This window comes from Limanda limanda, chromosome 2, assembly GCF_963576545.1.
Source record: "Limanda limanda chromosome 2, fLimLim1.1, whole genome shotgun sequence".
Lineage (NCBI taxonomy): Eukaryota > Metazoa > Chordata > Actinopteri > Pleuronectiformes > Pleuronectidae > Limanda > Limanda limanda.
Genome location: NC_083637.1, coordinates 18112816 through 18131966, shown reverse-complemented (window position 1 = coordinate 18131966; position 19151 = coordinate 18112816). Strand labels below are relative to the sequence as shown.

The window sequence follows — 19151 nt, the reverse complement described above, 5'->3', positions numbered from 1 at the left end:
AGGGTAAAGTGCTCCACAGAGCGAACACTCTAACTTGTTATTTCCCTGGCTTATTGTGAGCAGATGTGATTGTGTAGAGACAGAGAGCAGACTGAATCGACTCTGCTTTGAAGAGGAGGAAGAAGAAGAAGAGAAGGAGACAAAAGATCAGGACTAATAACTAACAGGTGATGGTTGTGATGTTTGGGACAGAGAAGTTGGGGGGGAAATAACAAAAAACAACAAAACTCTGCAACAATATCACAATGTCTAACCTAGAAATTACCACAAATGTCACAAAACACGAGAAACTTCCTACAAGTATTTTAATTGCAGATTTTGTAGTGATCTCGTCTGTCTAGAGCTTACTATGAAAAAAGTGCAGTTGGACATTCGTCAAAAATGTGGTTACAACTTGAACTGTGTGGAGTGTGTGTGAATACGCATGTGTATGTAGAGTTATTGCACCGTGTGTGTATCAGTGTGAAACTTCTACTCTTGGATTTCCCTGTGGTTTGATATCTTAGCTTCTGCGCATGATTGTTTCTGTGCAACAAGTCTGTTAAAATTCCCCAACCAATAGAATAGCAGGTCTAGTGTTCGACAAATTAAATTGTGGATGCATTAGCTTTACTTCTTTGAGTGTCCCGGACAGGCGGTTTCTTTAAGCGGGTTCATGCAATTCCACCCTGCACCGCTCTACTATCACACCGGCTTGCTGTCGCAAAGGCTTTAATTTCGGGGACCACAAACCTAAGTCAAGGGCTGGTGTTCAGGGGTTAAATGAGGCCTCGGGCTTCCAGGGATCCATTTTAGGTGACCCTCACAGGTAATTAAGAGTCAAAACGGTCAGAGGGAAACCACATGAACATATGAAAATGAACTCTCACTGGGGAGAATAAAGACAAATCCATCCCATTTTTGCAGAGAGGCTAGACTTCTCCCTGCAGGAGCATTTTTTCCTATCTGGACCCATCACTGGATTCCCAGTATCAGACCAAAACAATTTAAATTTCAGTCCATTACTGTTGGCACGACACTCGGTCAGATTATTCTTATCAGCAGACACTGACAGGATTGACTGGCCACACTATTTCCGTTCTCGTCGTCCTTTCTTCTCCCCTCTTCTGTCCTCTTTCATTTCCCATCCCCTGCTCTCTCCACTGCTCTCATGTCTTCTGTGATGGCAAATGCATGTAGTCTGCCACAGAAAATTGCTTCCACTCACAAGCAGTCAGTCTCTCTAACCTCTGTCAGTCCTTCTCTACATCTTCCTCAACAGAAAAACAGATAACTTAGAACATGCAACACATGTTTCCTTATTCAGATCTTGCATCTGTTGCGCTGTTATAAGAATTGCTGTCAGAATTAGGGGCGGCTCCAGGTAATAGTCATACCACTTTGGTCTGAGTTAAAAAAGGTATCTCACCTAAATGGATCATTCAGTCGATAAAAGTGACAGAGATTTCAGACGGCCCAGTATTGGTTTGCGATCACACAGAGGTGTGTTTCATGGCGGCTGCAGGGATGACTGATGTTGTGTCTGTCTCGGCTAATCAACACAGCACTGGGTCACCTGTCTTGCTTGACAGATTAGAGGGCCTCGTTCATCTCAAACACACACACACACACACAGTTTTCTGAGGCCATCGCAAATTAGCCACCGTTTCCTTGCCAACTGGCCTGTAACCAGGCAACGTTGGTCGGTGTGAAGATGTCTTCAGTGGGTACATGCACTTGTCCACGCTCATGCTCATATGCGAGTACACACACTCACACAGCTATCCTTATTTTTTTATTGACTTTAATTTATTGTTAACGTCCAATAAGACCTAATCCGTTACCTTAACCAATTCATGCTAACCCTCACCTTAACCTAACCACATCTGAACTTTAACCTGAGCTCATAAATAATGTTTTGTCTCAATAAGAACAGGCCTAGGTCCAAATAAGGTTTACTGGTCCTGACAATGTCTGTGTTTATGCTGCAAATCACATTAAAACACAGAAGCTGTGTCAGTAACCACTGCTATCTGTCTATTTACCTTTATGACCAATAAGTATTCATAATGTTCTTGCTACTGCATGAAGAAACCCTTAAATTAGCATGTTGCTTTTAGCAAAGTTAATCCTTCAAAGTACAATGACATCAGTGCAAAAATCCACTTCAGATCCTATAAAGGAAACATTGGATCAGCTGCATATCAGAAAAGAAGATCTCCGAATCATTATTGTATTCCATCTGTGCATGGCAGGCAATTTCACTGAGATGGTGATCAGTGCCTCATCCTCTCAATAGGTTTAGATGATACTATATGAAATGAAATCGAGCAGCTATTTGACTGTGTAAGTGTACTTCTCCTTTCTCTTTGTCATGGCCACTTCAGGTTTGGTTGGTGTCTGCAGAGCTGATCTGCTCTGTAACTTGTGTCCAGCTGATCTTTGCAAACACTAGTTTCTGCTGAAGGTGTGAAATGTGCAACCTCTCGTTTCCCTGCAATCAGCCCACTCATCGCTGTGAGTTATATCGCCATCCTCTTCATCTTGCTTGACTAATTAATGCTGGATAAAAAAAAAACTATACTCTGCCTTTAGCAAAGTCTAAACAAATTTCAGGGAACTGCAGCACGATACACGTTGCGTTACCTCCCAATACTTTTGCATTATCTCACAATACATGTTGCAACACCTCGCAATAGAGGGAAACTGTCAGGTTCGGGTCGGGCTCGGTTAGTTTTCTCTCAGGCTCAGACAGGTTCAGCCAGAAAAGGGTGGTCTGAGCCACACTACAGGGCTCAGAAGGAATAGAAGAAGAAAAGTATTGCAAAACTATTGCGAGGCACTAGTACTAGTAGGTACAAGTATTCTCGCCGTGACCCTGAGGGGACTCTGTACACAAATGTCTTCCATGCAACCACAAAGACCTGAGGAATTGACAGAAACCTCGGAGCGTAACACAAATTGAATGTTTGTAGGCGATGCAGTATCAATAAGCTTAATCAACCAGCAGCATGTTCTGTCTCTGTCAAATCAATATCTCTACTGATACCCACCATTTCACAGCAGGTCACTCCACAGTCGTTTCTATTAGCCGGCTCCTCAGGAGAGGACCCCCCACTGTCCCTGTTCTCTGTTCCCACCACAAACATTCATTAACACACACTCCAATACACTGTGGTAAGAAGACTATTTCCCCTCTACAAAATTGGTTACTAAAGTTTAAAACCAAATTGCAATATCAATATCTGCACAGGAAGATGAACCTATTTACAGCATTATCACACATATTTGCATTCTGTCTAGTGTCAGCCAGTCTCAGCCGTTTTTGTATTTGCACAACAGCTACAGTAAATCAGACTTTACACAGACTCTGTACTTGGGTCAGGTTCAACTGATTAGGACATTTACGTCCACAGTACATACATTGTATCTGGGTTAATACCTGAATGCAAAGCTCAGGGTTGCAATGTGACCCTGAAAACTTCTATCGTCATAGAGGGCACCGCCTCCATCTGCAGTCTATACTATATGTGACAGTATCAAGTGGAATAAAGTAACAATCCAAAATTAAATGTTAATGTTTATTCATATGACACAGAACCAATTTCCCTTACTGTCAACGTATATCTATTTCATCCAACTCGCATGTCACGGATTATAATGCAAATGCTGCCCACAGGAAAACATCTGTTCAAGCAGTGAGTGGGAGAGTGGAGAATAATCATTTCCACAGTGGAGTGCAGACTGAGGGTTTATGTAATTTGATATGAAGAGCAGCATATTAGTCTTCAGGTGAGCAGTGCTGCAACAGGTACGGCAGCAAAGAGTGAACACAGCCATGATCAAAAGGTTGGGATGGATTTGATGTCGCAGTGAGGAGGGTGAGTGAAGTGAGGCACGGATAACATGTTCATGTCGGTGCAGCAATAGAGATCAGATGCTACTTACAAAACATGCCCACATTTTTGTAATATGGTTGATACCTGAGTAAGATCAAAAGCGTTTAAATGGAACAAGTCCAAATTTAGCAGTAACATTACATATTTGATAACATATTTTGATGCCTAAACCACTAATACATCCAAAAACCTAATCTGTTTTCAAGCAACAACTCCAGGTTTTGCCTTTCACATATGAACAATGCAGCAGGAGATTCACCGGGTCAAAAGTGAGGTGTGGTGACAGGGTAGGGCCTGCAGGAGGCAGGAGGCAAGAGGCAGGAGGCAGGAGGCAGGAGGCAGGAGGCAGGAGGCAGGAGGCAGGAGGCAGGAGGCAGGAGGCAGGAGGCAAGAGGCAAGAGGCAGGAGGCAAGAAGCAAGAGGCAGGAGGCAGGAGGCAGGAAGCAGGAAGCAGGAGGCAGGACCCAGGACCCAGGACCCAGGACCCAGGACCCAGGACCCAGGACCCAGGACCCAGGACCCAGGACCCAGGACCCAGGACCCAGGACCCAGGACCCAGGACCCAGGACCCAGGACCCAAGACCCAAGACCCAGGACCCAGGACATAAAGTATAAATTCCACTGCAGAAATGTTTGAGCACATCAACCCCAGCGTTGGGCCCTTTTGGCCAAAAGCTCTCAAATCTTGTTGTCTTTCTATGTTGACATCTGTCTGGCCCCACTTTTTCATCCAGAGATATTTGTAATCTTCTTGTTTTTTGTTTCGGTGTCTCTTGCATGTTTGAAACGCCAGCGATCTGCCCACTCGCTTGTTTCTGAAACATTGTCTTATTCTTTTATGGGCTTGCACGGACATTTGCATTCTCATACAAAGCCCCTGCTAATAAATTCAGGAGAATATCTGTAGTTCAGCACGTCTGACAGTAGTTGAATTCGGGATAAGCTGGGTTCTGTTGCCTCTGTCTCTCTCTGTCGTCATTCACTTTGGCTTTCAGTGACAGCACAGTTTGTGACAGTACAAATATATAAAGTTTTTCCATTAGACACACCCGGCATCTAAGAAAGAAAAACTTCACTTTTAAAGTTAGACATCTACGAGTGGCTGGGAGCGCAGAATGGAGAGACAGATGCTTTTTTTTTCCAGATTATTCGCTAGAACACGCTTTGATGGTGTGTGACAGAAGACAAGATGGAGCCAGACAGACTGGTTATACTTTAAAAAGAGCGGGAGAGACAGACTAAATGAGAGTGCGAGCTGCACCGCCCCCCGGGTGTCTCCAGAAGCAGAGGGGATTGCAGCAGACAGCCGAGCGGCCCACAGCAGGCCCTCTCCAATGTGTTCAAATAAACACTTTACCCCCTGTCGCTGCTAGTGAAAGCTTTCACACTGGAGACAGGCATGTATGAAGATACAGTGACACAAAAACACACACATACACACAACAAGATTCAAATCTAAGACACGCACACATAAGGATGGAAAAGCTTATAAATGTCAATCTCAGTGAGACACAGAACGTGAGCCTATTTGCCAGGAGACACACAGAAGTCAAAATCCTCACACACACACACACACACACACACACACAAAGATGTGATGGAGTGTTCGTGACACTCAGGCACAGGGCACAGGCAGGTCAGACAGGGACAAAGACGGAGATCGGTGACCTTTTCCCCCCAAACCTCCCATTTACAACAAGGTGAGAACCCCTCATTACCGGCCGGCCTGGCCCTGCTATCAGACATCCCCTCACCGCTGCACACATTCAGCAGCTATTCACGGAATCAGAAGGCGAACAAAAAGAAGGGAGAAACATTTGTTTAACGAGCCGTGGCCCGGCCTGTCTTTTCTTTCCCATTCAGTCCCTTTCCTCTGCTGCAGGCCTGCCCTGAGGTCAGCTCCCCCCCCCCCCCGACAACGCCATCAAAAAACCTGCAGCAGCGACGGCAGCAGCTCCATTCACCACAGAGATTTATGATCTATAATAGCTGGCAAATGAACCCCAGGGCCCCGGACTTATTTTCTTCAAATCTCGAGGAAGAAAAGAAAAGAACGAAAAAAGGGGGAGGCGGGAAAGGCATGGGGGGGGGGTGAGAATGGGGGAGCTAGTGGGGTTGTCAGAAACATTTTCAAGGTTGCCATCTGTGTCGAGTGGGACCCTTCACACTGTCTGTCAGTCTTCAACAAGAACACCCCCCCTCACCAAACAGGTCCCAGTTGTTGAGTGTAAATGGTTATGTTAACACCTTCTGTCACGACTGACGTTTCCCTTCCTGGGCTGTTTTGTCGCAATTATGTGCACGGGATCTTTTATAAATCTGCTACTTTAAGGAGGGCAGTCGGTCCGATGTCTCCTGATCCTCAGCTGTGGTGAAAAGCCCCACTTGGGCACCCGCTACCTAAATCCTATTTCCATAATCCCCAGAGGTCAGAGAGGAAGAAACGGTCCCCGCTCTCTCTCAATACGAACTACTTCAGTTACCTTATAAGGCGAGAGAAGACAGAAGAGTTAAAACACTGCCTGACAAGCTCACAGTAACAAGACCCCCAACATGAAATAGACCAGCACAGAAATTGACATCACTTAATTTGCCCGGAATAAAACAAAACTTAACTTTCTAAGAAACGTGAAGAGTGATTTCCACTTCTCCTTTTCCTCTCCGAGTGATTAATCTCAGCAGGGTGTCACGGTCGATATCTTAACACAGCTAGTCCTGCAGAAGTGTGGAAGAGAGACTCAGAGTAACGAGATGAGAGGTGACGTTGGAACTAATGGAATGAACTGTGTGGACTCAGGCTTCATTCTACCCCAGAATAGTCTGGAAAGATTCCCCACAACTGTTCCCGCCCAGACACACGATGCTCACACCAACTAATGCCACTGATCTTGACTAAAGATCATCATTTCGATGCCTAAATGTGCATGACTGTAATTCTATCTCCAGAGACTGTTTCCTTTATCCAATTAACTCCACAGTAAATCCTTATTCCACCTGCATGAGAATTTGAAATGATCACAGCCTTGGCAACTCTCCTCCTGAGGGAGATCATTCTTATCACTGTAACACCTTCAGTGTCAGGCCTGATGAGCTGCTGTGTCCTCAACTGTAGCTGAGGTAAAACCTGGGATAAAGATAAGAATATACCTCTGACTACCTCTGAAACTTAGAGGATTTCTATTAGATGCATCATAATGTCAGGATCATAATGTAGGATTGGCCTAAATCCTTTGGCATTACAATATGTATGGAGGATCTGATTCCAAGTACACAGTGACTGTAACTAAAAAACGGGGATTCAGTCACAAATCCTGTTAGGTTTGGTAAAGTATTTGGTTTGAATCACACACTGCAAAAAGAAATATAGCTAAACATCCTTATCGTCTTTAGTTGTTGTCCCATCTTATCTGCCATCTAAATGGTTGGTGTTCAGCAGCAGCAGAGGTGCAGCAAGTGGGAATTCAACCGCTCATGTTCTTAAGAATCGGTGCAACACATAAAGCTTTTACTGCCCCACAGTCCAGAATGATAACAACAGTTCTCCAAGGGGCTGAGTTAGGAGATTTATGTGCTCATGCAGTGACATCAATGCTGGAGAGAAAATCTCAGCAGCATTTTTTTTCTTTTAAGAAGAACAAAACTACATGTATTTATTTCCTGGCTAATTTTCAAACAAAATAAGAGCACAGACAAACTGCAAATGCAAAACCACACTACAGTGGCGTTGCATCAGTTCTTGGAATGTGCGAATACTCTGAGTTGAGGTGTCGGAATCAGTACTGGGGGCAAAGGTTGGATTATTTCATACATACTTAAAAGGTACGATTGATGGCTCTCAGTATTAACCATCAAAACCCCAACATATAACATACATGCATTTCAACCAATTCAGCAAATAAGAGCTAAAGCACCAACACCTGTGAAGATGCACTGCACAGTTTAGGACCCATATCGTGAAAATGCTTTTCAATCTTATTTACAGACAGATGTATTTGGTTATTGCAGTCCCCCCCCCCTCTACAGATACTTAATACTTCACAGTCATGTATAAATTTTATAATCAGTGGGACTGAACTCCATCTGTGACCTAATTTCATTTCCCTACATCTGCATGAGCCTCCATCACTGAATTATATCCGTGACAGCTGGCCAAGTTTTTACACACTGAATAATTGCGTATTGCAAATGAGATGTATGTGCTCTGCATCATATCTTATTAACCTCTTCCTGACAAAACACCAGCCACAACACAGCGGCACAGACACACAGGGATGCTTAAATTCACAAAACATCAAAAATGTCTTGATTTTCTTTTAGTCCGTGGTTTCTTGTGTGATGAGTGATGTGGTTTCTCCTAGTTGGAGTTTGCCACTTCAGCACTTTGGCCCTGCTGGAAACCTTTGGCGTCGATGTAAGACGACACGGACGAGACAGGACGGGAACTGAGTTCTGAGTGAAAGCTAAGCACTGTCACTCACCTGAGGAATCTGCTGAGCCCACTCGGCTGGCTCAGGACCGGTTGTCATGAGGACAACAAACCAACCATCCCAGAACATGTTCATACTTTTATATCAACTGACTGTTTAACACAACCACCCACAGAGGTTAAATACTTGAAATCTCTCATTAGTCAGTTAGAATAAAAGACTAAATTTGGATGAGAGGTGAAACATCTTCCAGAGACAAAAGCAAGTCCATTGCTATTTGAGGGTCAGATAAGGGAAAACTGCTTCGTGCGTGGGAAGGAAATCAACATTTCTGGGGAGTTGCCATGTGGACACAAACCAGGAAAAGCAACACTGAGGGAATAACACAAATGAGAGACTAAATTTTGCTTACTTTTATGAATATACTTCTAAATGAAAGTCTGAGAAGTGAAGCGAGAGAAAAGCAGAAACTACAAACTAAACGCTCTACCCAGAGGTTTCGCGTGGGCGTGTGAAGAACAGCAACAAAAAAAGCCATCACCTTTGAATTGTGCGTTTCTTGCATTATCTCGCCTACACCGCAGCCTGTTACCACTTCACTGCAAATTCTCCAAGGAGAAAAGACGGAGTAAACAAGGAGACGCTGGTGAGGCGCTTCACGGACAGCTGAGCACATAGAAAGACAAAACGATCTGAAAGCCAGCACACAATTTAGAGTTTAAACCCAGAAAGTGTAGCTGGCGTTATAAATCGAGAACAAGCATGTAAACATCTGTGCTGGTAGTTGTCGGCGTTTCTTTAATGGCGGTTGTCTTCGTGCCATCTGTCCCAATAAAGACTTAACTGTTCTTCTAACGGGAGAACAGAAGGGAATGAAAGAGTCGTCTGAGTCGTACACTCAGTGTGGAACATTCTCCAATGGGCCGTGCTTTACTGAGGAGGAAAACACACACACACACACACACACACACACACACACACACACACACACACACACACACACACACACACACACACACACAGCAAACACAGTGTTATTGTACCTGTGCACCTGCCAGGCTTCAATGTTGACCTGTCCCATTGCACATGAACCTGTTCCAAAATATTTCTCTTTCTCTCTCTCTCTCTCTTTCTCTCTCTCTCTCTCTCTCTCTCTCTCTCTCTCTCTCTCTCTCTCTCTCTCTCTCTCTCTCTCTCTCTCTCTCTCTCTCTCTCTCTCTCTCTCTCTCTCTCTCTCTTTTTCTCTGTGTGTGTGTGTGGGGGGGGGTTCTGGATTCTTACCGTGAACATTCCTGTGGGGTATGTATGAGCAGTGTGATAAAACACAGACATTTTCCATTTCATGTTCCACAGGTCCCCAATACTTCCATAACACACACACACACACACACACACACACAAAAACACACATCCACGCACAAACACACGCACAAACACACACACACAAACACACACACACACACAGCCCCCTGGCGTTGGCTTGATGTGTCACTCTGTCAACACCTCTGTAACCATAACCTGTGGGAAGGTATTGCAGTTTCAGCCAGGAGGATTGAGTGGACCTGCGCAACGCGTTTGATCCCCGGAGGATCAGAGTGACTGACTGAAATAGGAGGAAGCTGGAAGCTGCTTGAAAGATAAGTTGAAGGTAAGAAAGATGTTCAACAACTTACACTGAACAAAAGCAGTCCTGCTGCCACATGCAGACCCAAAACAAACATGGTAATGATACATTCTGGCCTACATAGCTAAATTAAACCAACAATCCAGCAATCACTCTGACCACTTCATGCAGTGATGAGCCGGGCATGTGGAGGCATGAGAGACAGCATGGTGTTTGTAAAGGTGAAGAGGAAGTGTCAGTTGTATTCCCCTTGTTTGAACGACTATTGTGTGCTGTCTCAGGCTGTGTCCCAGAAGAGCTGGAACTAGACACCTTTTTTGTGACCTGGAACTGTGTGAACTCTGTTAAGACTCTTTTTACATGTTTAAATAGACGATTTCATAATAGCTGTCATTAAGCTGTTCCTATTTTGTCCAAATGACTATTATCATGAAAACCTGATTGCCTGCTTTATGCGTTGCATTTATAAACTGCACTAAAATCACTACCTTGTATTTGTTCTGCTGCCTGACAGTAAGAAAAACTACTTAACAAGAACTAGAACAATAAGGCCTCAATCACTGCATGACAGAAACGGAAACAAAAGTAGGATACGTACAGGGCAAGCTGTGACACATGGCACAAAACGTTGAAGAAAATAAAACACGGCTCCATGGTCAAACCCTAATTTGTTGTTTTCCCTCTGGTCCCCTGCTCCAGTTTTAGTGGAGTTGTTACAAAGCTGATGAACTATGGTGTGTTTCATATGCTGTTAGTTGTAAACAGAGCTAATGAAAACGGATGAGATGAAAGTATCGATGAGCAGACTGAGATTGAAGCCTCTCCATATCTGCAGTGTCATCCACTTCACTCTGATGGGGAATCAGACTTCAGAACAAAAAGATGAGAGACAGAGAGACAGAGGACGTAAGAGAGAGGGAGCTGAAAGAGAAGATAGAGTACTGATGAATAAGGACTAATTTGTGTGGGAGCCCCATTAAATGTGGCACTGCTAGTGGACCTATAAAAAGGCAGCTTGCAAACCCAACGTCCAACACACATGCTGACTCAGCAGGTGACGTGTTCTGTCACTTCAGCTGCACTCTGTTGACCTCTAATAATGTATTTACATTTTCAGGTCTAGTGACTGTATATGAAGATGGGCCACGTGTCTCCCCTCCTTCAGAAATCCAGAAATGAAGCCAAAATATCCTGAATACAAACTCTGCCCCGTTTACGTCACTTGGAGCCGGAGTCTGTGCAGCAGAAGTATTAGCAGTAGGCTAGCCAAACAGCGTCTGCATGCGAATATGCAGAATTTGTCAGTGAGGGACAAGATTTCAGGGCCGGAAGTCTTCTGGTTCCCGTAACAAGATTGACCAATCACATTTGAGCAGAGTACTGATAAACAGTCAGTGTAGAGAGCAGAAGAGGCGAAACACTGGGGGAGGAGACCTGGCAGCGAGATCACGCCCATAGATACGCTCAACCAATCGCCAGCCTCAGCTGTCACTCATGAGGTTTCACTCAGTTTTTGTTATCATCTAATAACTAATTAAAATCACAAACTTACCAAAAAGAAAAAGCACTTCCTACAATTCCTACACTAACAAGGATTTGGCGGGATTCATGACCTATACTGCAGCCAGCCACCAGGGGGAGAGAAACATGCTTTTGGCAGCAGTCATGTAATCCATCGCAATTATACACAGTCTATGCTAGTGAGTACAAACACACGTATGCACATGAACACACAAAGCATATGAAGTGTCATAAGAGTTACTTTGGGATCCACCGCCGCTGGGATGAGTTTGCACATTGTGACCAATTCTGGATAAACCAGCACATCCTCTTTCTCGCGTTTACAGACAGACGGGCACAGCATCTATTTTTACCTCAGCATAAAAGCGGATGACTGTTTTCACACTCCGCCAACTGGAACCGGGCCTTTCATTAAGAAAATCTATTTAGAGCCAAGCGGGGGGGTGGCCGAGGAGCAGGGAAAGATGAGTTCTGATTAAATCTTTCAATGAAAATATTTGGGGCTCTGTCTGTTATTTCATCACTGCACACCGCCCTAGTACTTTACAGAGCAGAAGGACTGGAGGGGTTGCTACTTGTAACGACTTTTACGAATTGAGACAACACGGTTCGATATCAGCGCAAAGTGTGTGTCAGTGGGTTATCTCCATGACTCAGCTGGTGTCAATCACTGGTGTGGTGTTAAATAAGCAGGTCAGCAGACTGTGACCTCCACCATCTGTGTACGTGTCAATGGGATTTAGGCTGATAAGCACATCAGCATCGATAATACGGAAAAAAGAGAAGAACAAAAAATCGGAACATTATAAATTAAGGGGAAACTCAAGAAGACGACAGCTGAAGGAATGACAGCTTCACACTTGGCTAGTGAATTGGAAAAGGCCCAAGAAAGTGCAGCGATCAAATTAATAAACTTCAAATTAACAGGCGACCCGCCAGCTGAGGGTTCTGCTCACTGAGTCGAGCTTCACTGAACTTTGAATAAACAGGTGAACAGCTCTTTGTGCAGCAGCGTCGGTGCAGCTTCAAGGTTCGGTGGACTTTGTCCTGCAGCCAGTCTTAACTCACCAGGGCTCAATACTGCAGGTCACTTTTAAAGTTTCATAAAAACTGCAACATATCCATTTCAGCGTTTGAACTGTTGCAAAAGAGTCCTCACCTTCCTAAAAATGCCAAATTTGAAAGCTGCATATCATCTCTCCTTCTGTCAGTAATTGCAGTGACCGCCATCATGATCTCGATGTCTGAGTTTCATTTGGCTTTCAAAGTAGGTAAACCTGACAGAGTGTGGCGATGCATGCTCTCCCTACATGCACTGCTACACGCAGCTGACGGTTCCCAGTGGGCTTATCCATTAAGTTCCATTTACCTGGGTGGTAGACCATTCACTAGAAGTGCACTTTTAAAACAAAAAAAACCCAGCAACACTGAGGCAATGCCAGCTGTGCCGTGCACGGGACGGTGAGGCGAGACGGCGCTGCCAGACAGAGCGGCCTTAAGTGATGACCTTACTTTTCTCTCGGCTATTGCCACTGAATACCTAACTAACAAGCTCATTGAAATGCACGACGGGAATCCTGGGAAACACGAGTCCCACCGGGAACAGGTGGCTTCCCCCGCCGGGGAACTTCTGCTTGTTTTAAAATAAAATAAATGTATCGTTAGCTGGGCTATTTTAACACCAGAGGCCCCACTGTCATTATTTTAGTTCACCATTGATGGGGTGCTGATGAGAAGACATTCCAACAAGACTTTTATTTTTGCAGTTCAGTTGCACATTCAGAGGTTTTTCTAAGCTACCAAGCAAGAAATGAAGGGGCACAGACCCGTGGAAAGTATGCAGCCATGTGACAGTGTTTAATAACTAAGCTCCTGTGGGCGCGTGTGGGGCATTTCAACATACCACTGGGAGCACGCTGTCAACACAAAGGGGACTGTGGACAAACTTAAATGGCTTACAAACACACAAACACACACACACACTCACACACACACGTATTCAAATGCTACTGTTCACTGATAGTTGTGGAATAGACACAAATTCCGGTAGCAGGGCTGAGTGACGAGCAACCTTTGTACAAATAATACATATTCCCTTTAAGACGGAAAAGTCTTTGCACTGCAGATATACAGTCTATGGTTTGTATACTGCACACCTGGGAACTTCCACTGACAGGCTTTACAAGCAGTGGGGTATTCCCAGTCGTCCAGGATAATGACTCAGTGCATCTGCCCTGTTGGTGCAGCCCTTCATTATGCACCCCCTGCAAAATCACTCTCCAGACCAAGGCAACTTAAAGACAGACACCTTGTAGATTTTACTTGTTACCCATGAACTCGAGCAAAGTGATGAAGTTATAATATGAGGAATTGTGTGGATAATTGGGTCCACAAATTTTCTGGAGTTTAAATTTTCACATATGAGGAGTGCAAGTTTCCACGTTGGCGTCTACCACAGTGTCGTCTACGAGTACGTTACCTCTTTTTAATCCTGAGGTATTCGTATTATTTGTACTTTTTCCAGTTTTGCGTCCATTGCGTGTTAGAAATTTCATCAACAGGTTCACTCACCTGCTGGGAATTTCCACATATTCCTGCTATATTCTCACTTTCAGGACATTTCACCTGGGGATTGGCAGGAAAAGTAAACTGGAGCAACAGACTTGGACATTCACACTCACACTTACAGCTTCTCTAGTTGGCAGGACGGTGTCCAGACTTCGGTGCACGAATAAAAGCAGCTTCATTTAACTTCTCGTCATTGTTATGTGAAGAAATCCAACTGATGTGCCTTTCCCTGTGGAGGACAACACTGATGCAGTTCATTTCAGGCTGTGACGTAAACAAGTTTAATACGGTTTTAATCATGTAAATCCTGAGCGTAAAGTATGGCCCATATTCTAATCCCCAGAAATCCTCCAAAAAACATGAAGAGGCATTTAAGTGTGTGATAATCAGTCAGCTCAACATAGAGACTCAAAAGACCCTATCTCTTCTATTGGATGAAACTGTGTGTAATGCATTGTGCGTGTGTGAGTCTGTTTCTAAAGGACAAATGGAGGCTGGGACACTTTGATTATAAGAGGGAGCATCTGGAGCTGCTATCTCCTCTGCCTCATCATTTTTACCGTCTGAGTTCAGGCTTCATGTTTGTTTCTGCCGATCGGAAACATGTATCAATGCATTCTGAGGTTCGCTCTCTTACTTCCTGCGCGCTGGGAACGAAAGCACTTATAAAGCAACAAAATCCTCTCCGGGGACAGCGGAGAGGAGTGGAGGAGGAGGAGAGGAGGAGGAGGCGAACAGAGCGACGCAGCACTTTGATTCCAACAGTGTGGAACCCAGACACTGATAGCTGTACGTTCCGAGCTCACATGGGAGCCTGTAAAAATGATATGACGAGGAAGGTTTTGTTCAGAGCCCAAGTTGGTTTTAATGAAACAGAGGGAAAGCCATAGTCCCAAAAAAAAAGAAATATGAACAACAGAAGAGGATCCTGTCTTCTCTCTCTGCTGTGTAAACATCTCTGATGGTGTGCACAGAATACTAGGGGCTCTGAATTTGACATGGCAGAGATGCCAGAAGTGATTACTACAAGAGGAGAGTTATTCTCTTCATATATGAACATCTTTGGTAGCCAGTATATTACTCTCACTAGAATATTCTCTTCAAAAGAATACCTTACAGCCACTGGCTAGAAGGTCAAGTGTGATCTGTAAGAACATTGGAAGGCTAAAGAATAAGGTCATGTATATCTGAAAAGAAAATCCTGAAACAACCTATTAAATCCAAACTTTTCAAATAAATGAGCAGCATGAAAGGAACTAGCAACTAAAATAACAGAAATCTTGTTTGAGAAAAAATGTATTTCACGTGTACTACGTGCTTCATCCACTTATATGGAGAAGGTGAGGTTTGTGACCTTTAATGCAGCCAGCCACCATGTGGTGACTGAGATGCTTTCGGCTTTGGGGACCTGTCATGTTATCCAACTTTACGTACAGTCTATGGTTAGCACCAAGTGTGACCCAACCACAGCATAACAACATAAGTTCACCCCCTTGGTTTGGGTATGTCACTTTAATGTTCAGCCGTCCTCAGCAGGCAGGCCGACCTCACCATGAGAGTGGGCTGCATGCAAGTGCAGAGACTGGTCTCACTGGCCAATGACGGACCTCAACCCTCTCCGACCCCATGTCAAACCCCTTGTGATGTTGGCAAATACACCAAACTGTACATTACACTGGACTTACATACGTAGATTCGCTTTATAGTGTTTGTCTTTGTGCTGTAGGCAAATAAAAGTCTGGACCTTGCTCTTTGTTTTCATGCAACATTTATCTTCTCTCCCTCCCACAGCCGGTCTGGTTCAAAACCCATCTTCTCCTGTTTTTCTGTGCCCCATCATTTCTCTTCTTTAGTCGCTTCACAGAAGCTGGGGGTCTCCGGGGTCAGCCCCCTGACAAATGGGCCGACTCTTTGTGAGGACGAAGGAGAGAAGGAGAATAAAAGAGTGAAAGGACATTTGTTACTGCCAGACTGAGCAGCGACCTCACCATTCGGACAACCCACGTATGTTTTTGTCGACCGGCGTCCACTTGAGGAAACTCAAAGCAGCGCCTTGCGCATAAACACAACGGATTGAGAGGCCCACTTAATGCCTGTCCATAGAATATGCACCATTAATAATACAAACACATGCACCACACCCCAGCTATCATTTCCCATAATCCCACGGGACCTCAGTCTCCCCCTGAAAGAGTGCGCCTGACACGAGCCTCTGACTCAACCCTTCACATCGCAGCTAACCCCTGCATTCACACAAGCACACACACACACACACACACACACACATCCCTCCCAGGAGAAATCCGGGGGCCCCAGGGTGGGCAGGTGCTGTAATAGCCCCACAGAGTAGTGGCTGTGCGTGTGTAAGTGCATGCGCGTGTGCATGTGTGTTTGATAGGGAGTCCGTTTACCGTCTGTCAGTCCAACCGTCTGTTTGCATGAATAGCCGGTCTGTGTTTTTTCCTCTCCTGGGGTTTCTGGCTTTAACTTTACATTGCGTGTGTGTGTGTGTGTGTCTCATAAGATCAGTCTGACAGATCAATGCATCCAGGATTTTGTATCACCCTAATAGCATTACTGGGGTCAGTGTCAGCGGGTGACACATCCACAGCATCCACAGTGTGATCCCACTCCTCCGCTCTCGCCTCTACAGGGGTTTGGTTTGACAAAGGCGTGGCCCAGTTACATGTAATGGCGTGAATGTTACCCAGCAGGCAAAGGATTCAAAGCTGCACTCGGCAAGATTTTGATCTAAAAATACATTTGTGTAATCAGCCTAAATCACAAACTGGGGCTGAAAGGAGAGAAGCCAGGGCCATCTGCACCAGCTGAGACCCTGCATATTTACCTCATTTTGCCAAATAAAATTCTGGTATATTTACCCAGAGAAAGAAACCAATCAATAAGTGATGTACAAACTATGAAAAGCAATGCGGGAGCTCTTAAAAAACAAATGAATCCACCAGTGTAAGATATTTGGGGATAATCTAAGGAGTACAAAGAAGGTCTGAAGAGAATGAATGAGGTTTGTGAAGCCAACCATCATGTTAAATCATTTCTGGGTACTTTAGGCAACATGTTTCTAACATGTGTGCAAAATTGCCAGGTGCAGATTTAAGTCACTTCCGGGAGTAAAGCCAGTTAACAGCATGATTACAAGGTCATGGTCATGATACATGGGAGAAATGTAGAAATTAAAGAATAATTTATCTGCAAAGCACTTTTTTCACAATAGAAAAGAAGAACTTTATACTGCTGATGGTGCAACATTGCATCTGAGTTCTTCCAAGTAACCTCCCAATGTTTCATGACCTTTAAGCTGCAGTGCTTCATTTGTTAAACACATCTGTGCTACTGTGAGCTGATAACAGAGATACAGGCAGCGGTCACACACGGACGAGAAGCTTTTTCAACACAACACTGCTCCACAATGAGTGAAACATGCAAATAGAAATAGAGATTCAAGCCACTTTCAGTTGCAATACATACATACCTTGTCAAACAGAGACTTCCATTGCTGGGACAAGGGGAAAGGAGAGAAAAAAGAGCAAGCAGAGGAGTGAGTGAGAGGAAAAGATAGAAAAAAACCTCAGAAACAGGTGCTAAAGCAGAGAGGAGCACCTGTTTGGAAATGATGAATATCAGCCAAATAGAATTACCTCTCTGTGTGCATTCGCTTAATTGCAGTCCTGCAGTCGTATGCTGTTTTTATCTGACCATCGTGTTCAATGAGCCGCAGCAAAAGATAATAAGAGCCTCAAAGTGTGGATCATTATGTGTGAGGAGGCAATCGGAAAGTCTGAGGTTGCTAATGGAGGGAGACTGGCAGGTGTGTGCATGTGCATTTGAGTGATCTCCCTTTGAAAAAAGGAAATCCCTCAGGTATCGATGTAAAACTGCAGTTATGAGTTAAGCCATTAGGATGAACAACCTCAAATTAATTTAGGCTCATGTTCATATGACATCCTGCCTTGTTAAATTAAACACACACACACACGCGCGATTTTACATTAGAAACAGCAGATTTTAGCCTTAGTTGTTAGAACACACCAAATATACTAGCTTATTTCAAAATAAAACAATTTAAGTGTGCATGTTGGCAATAAAAAGTTTTTCGCACATTCCTTTTGGACAGCAGAGGCTGAACGTTGGGAACATCTGATGCAAAATAGTTAAGTTTTTAGGTGAAAACATATTTTAAGGTTAGCGTCAATGTTAGTTTTAAAGTATCTATGGTTGAGGCTAGAACAAGTCTCCATGGCACAGGCACTTGGTCCAACATTTTTGTGGTCCAGGTATTTCTCATGTTGTGAGGACCTAAATCTGTTTAGACACATTATGGGGATGTGTCTTCATTATGAGGACAAATATAGCAACTTCACCGTTTCATTACATTTTAAGGTGATGACGACATGTTTTAGGTTTATGTTAGGATTTGGGTTAATGATGGTAAAGGTTATAGTAATTCTCCAGGAAATCAAAGTTAGTCATTGTAATGTCCTATGAAGTCATGGAGCCACGTTTGTGTGTGTGTGCACGCGTGTGTGTGTGTGTGTGTGTGTGTGTGTGTGTGTGTGTGTGTGTGTGTGTGTGTGTGTGTGTGTGTATGTGTGTGCGTTTACACTCACGTCCTCTGGAGCCACTGGAAGGACGTCGGTACTTTCCAAAACCTCGATCTCCTCTCCCTCCGCGTTGGCCGCCACCGCCGGGGAGCAGTTCACTTGCGCCTCCCGGGGGCCGGCCGTCATCCTCGGGCTGCTCGTCTCCATACACTCCCCTCCGAGGGCAGCAGACACTCGGTCCTCAGGAACGACTCCACATTACTGTAGTTTATAATCCCATAAGTCTATCTCCCAAATATATGCGTCAGCCACGTTAGGAGGGCAACGAGTCGAGCACCATTACGCATCCGAGTTGGAATTTGGCACAGTCTTAGACACAGCTAAATAGAGAAAAAGGTGATTCCAAATGGACTTCCACAGACAGGGCAAAGTTTCCACCTGAACCTTCCTCCTCAGAGTAAAAGTTGATGTAGTTCTGGAGCATGGATCCTTCCCTCAGCGGGGACGGAGGTCTGCGGAGGAGCCCGGACACACACACTGCGGTCCCGGTTCGAGGATCCGCGGGCGCACG

At 44.5% G+C, this 19151-nt stretch overlaps 1 protein-coding gene across 3 annotated transcripts in view; it reads right to left on the bottom strand.

Moving 5' to 3' along the window:
* The window catches only part of rhbdl3 (rhomboid, veinlet-like 3 (Drosophila)), a 70446-nt gene extending 51659 nt beyond the window's left edge, over window positions 1–18787 (bottom strand). For 2 of the 3 annotated variants that reach the window (XM_061095464.1, XM_061095449.1), the window contains exons 1-2: window positions 18647–18787; window positions 17512–17535 (exon numbers count right to left, since the gene is read on the bottom strand). In XM_061095464.1, the coding sequence (XP_060951447.1) occupies window positions 17512–17535; window positions 18647–18787 (165 nt within the window). Of the gene's footprint in view, window positions 1–17511; window positions 17536–18640 lie in introns of all 3 variants that reach the window. The other variant, XM_061095456.1, reaches the window with a different exon arrangement.
* Window positions 18788–19151: the final 364 nt, after the last annotated feature.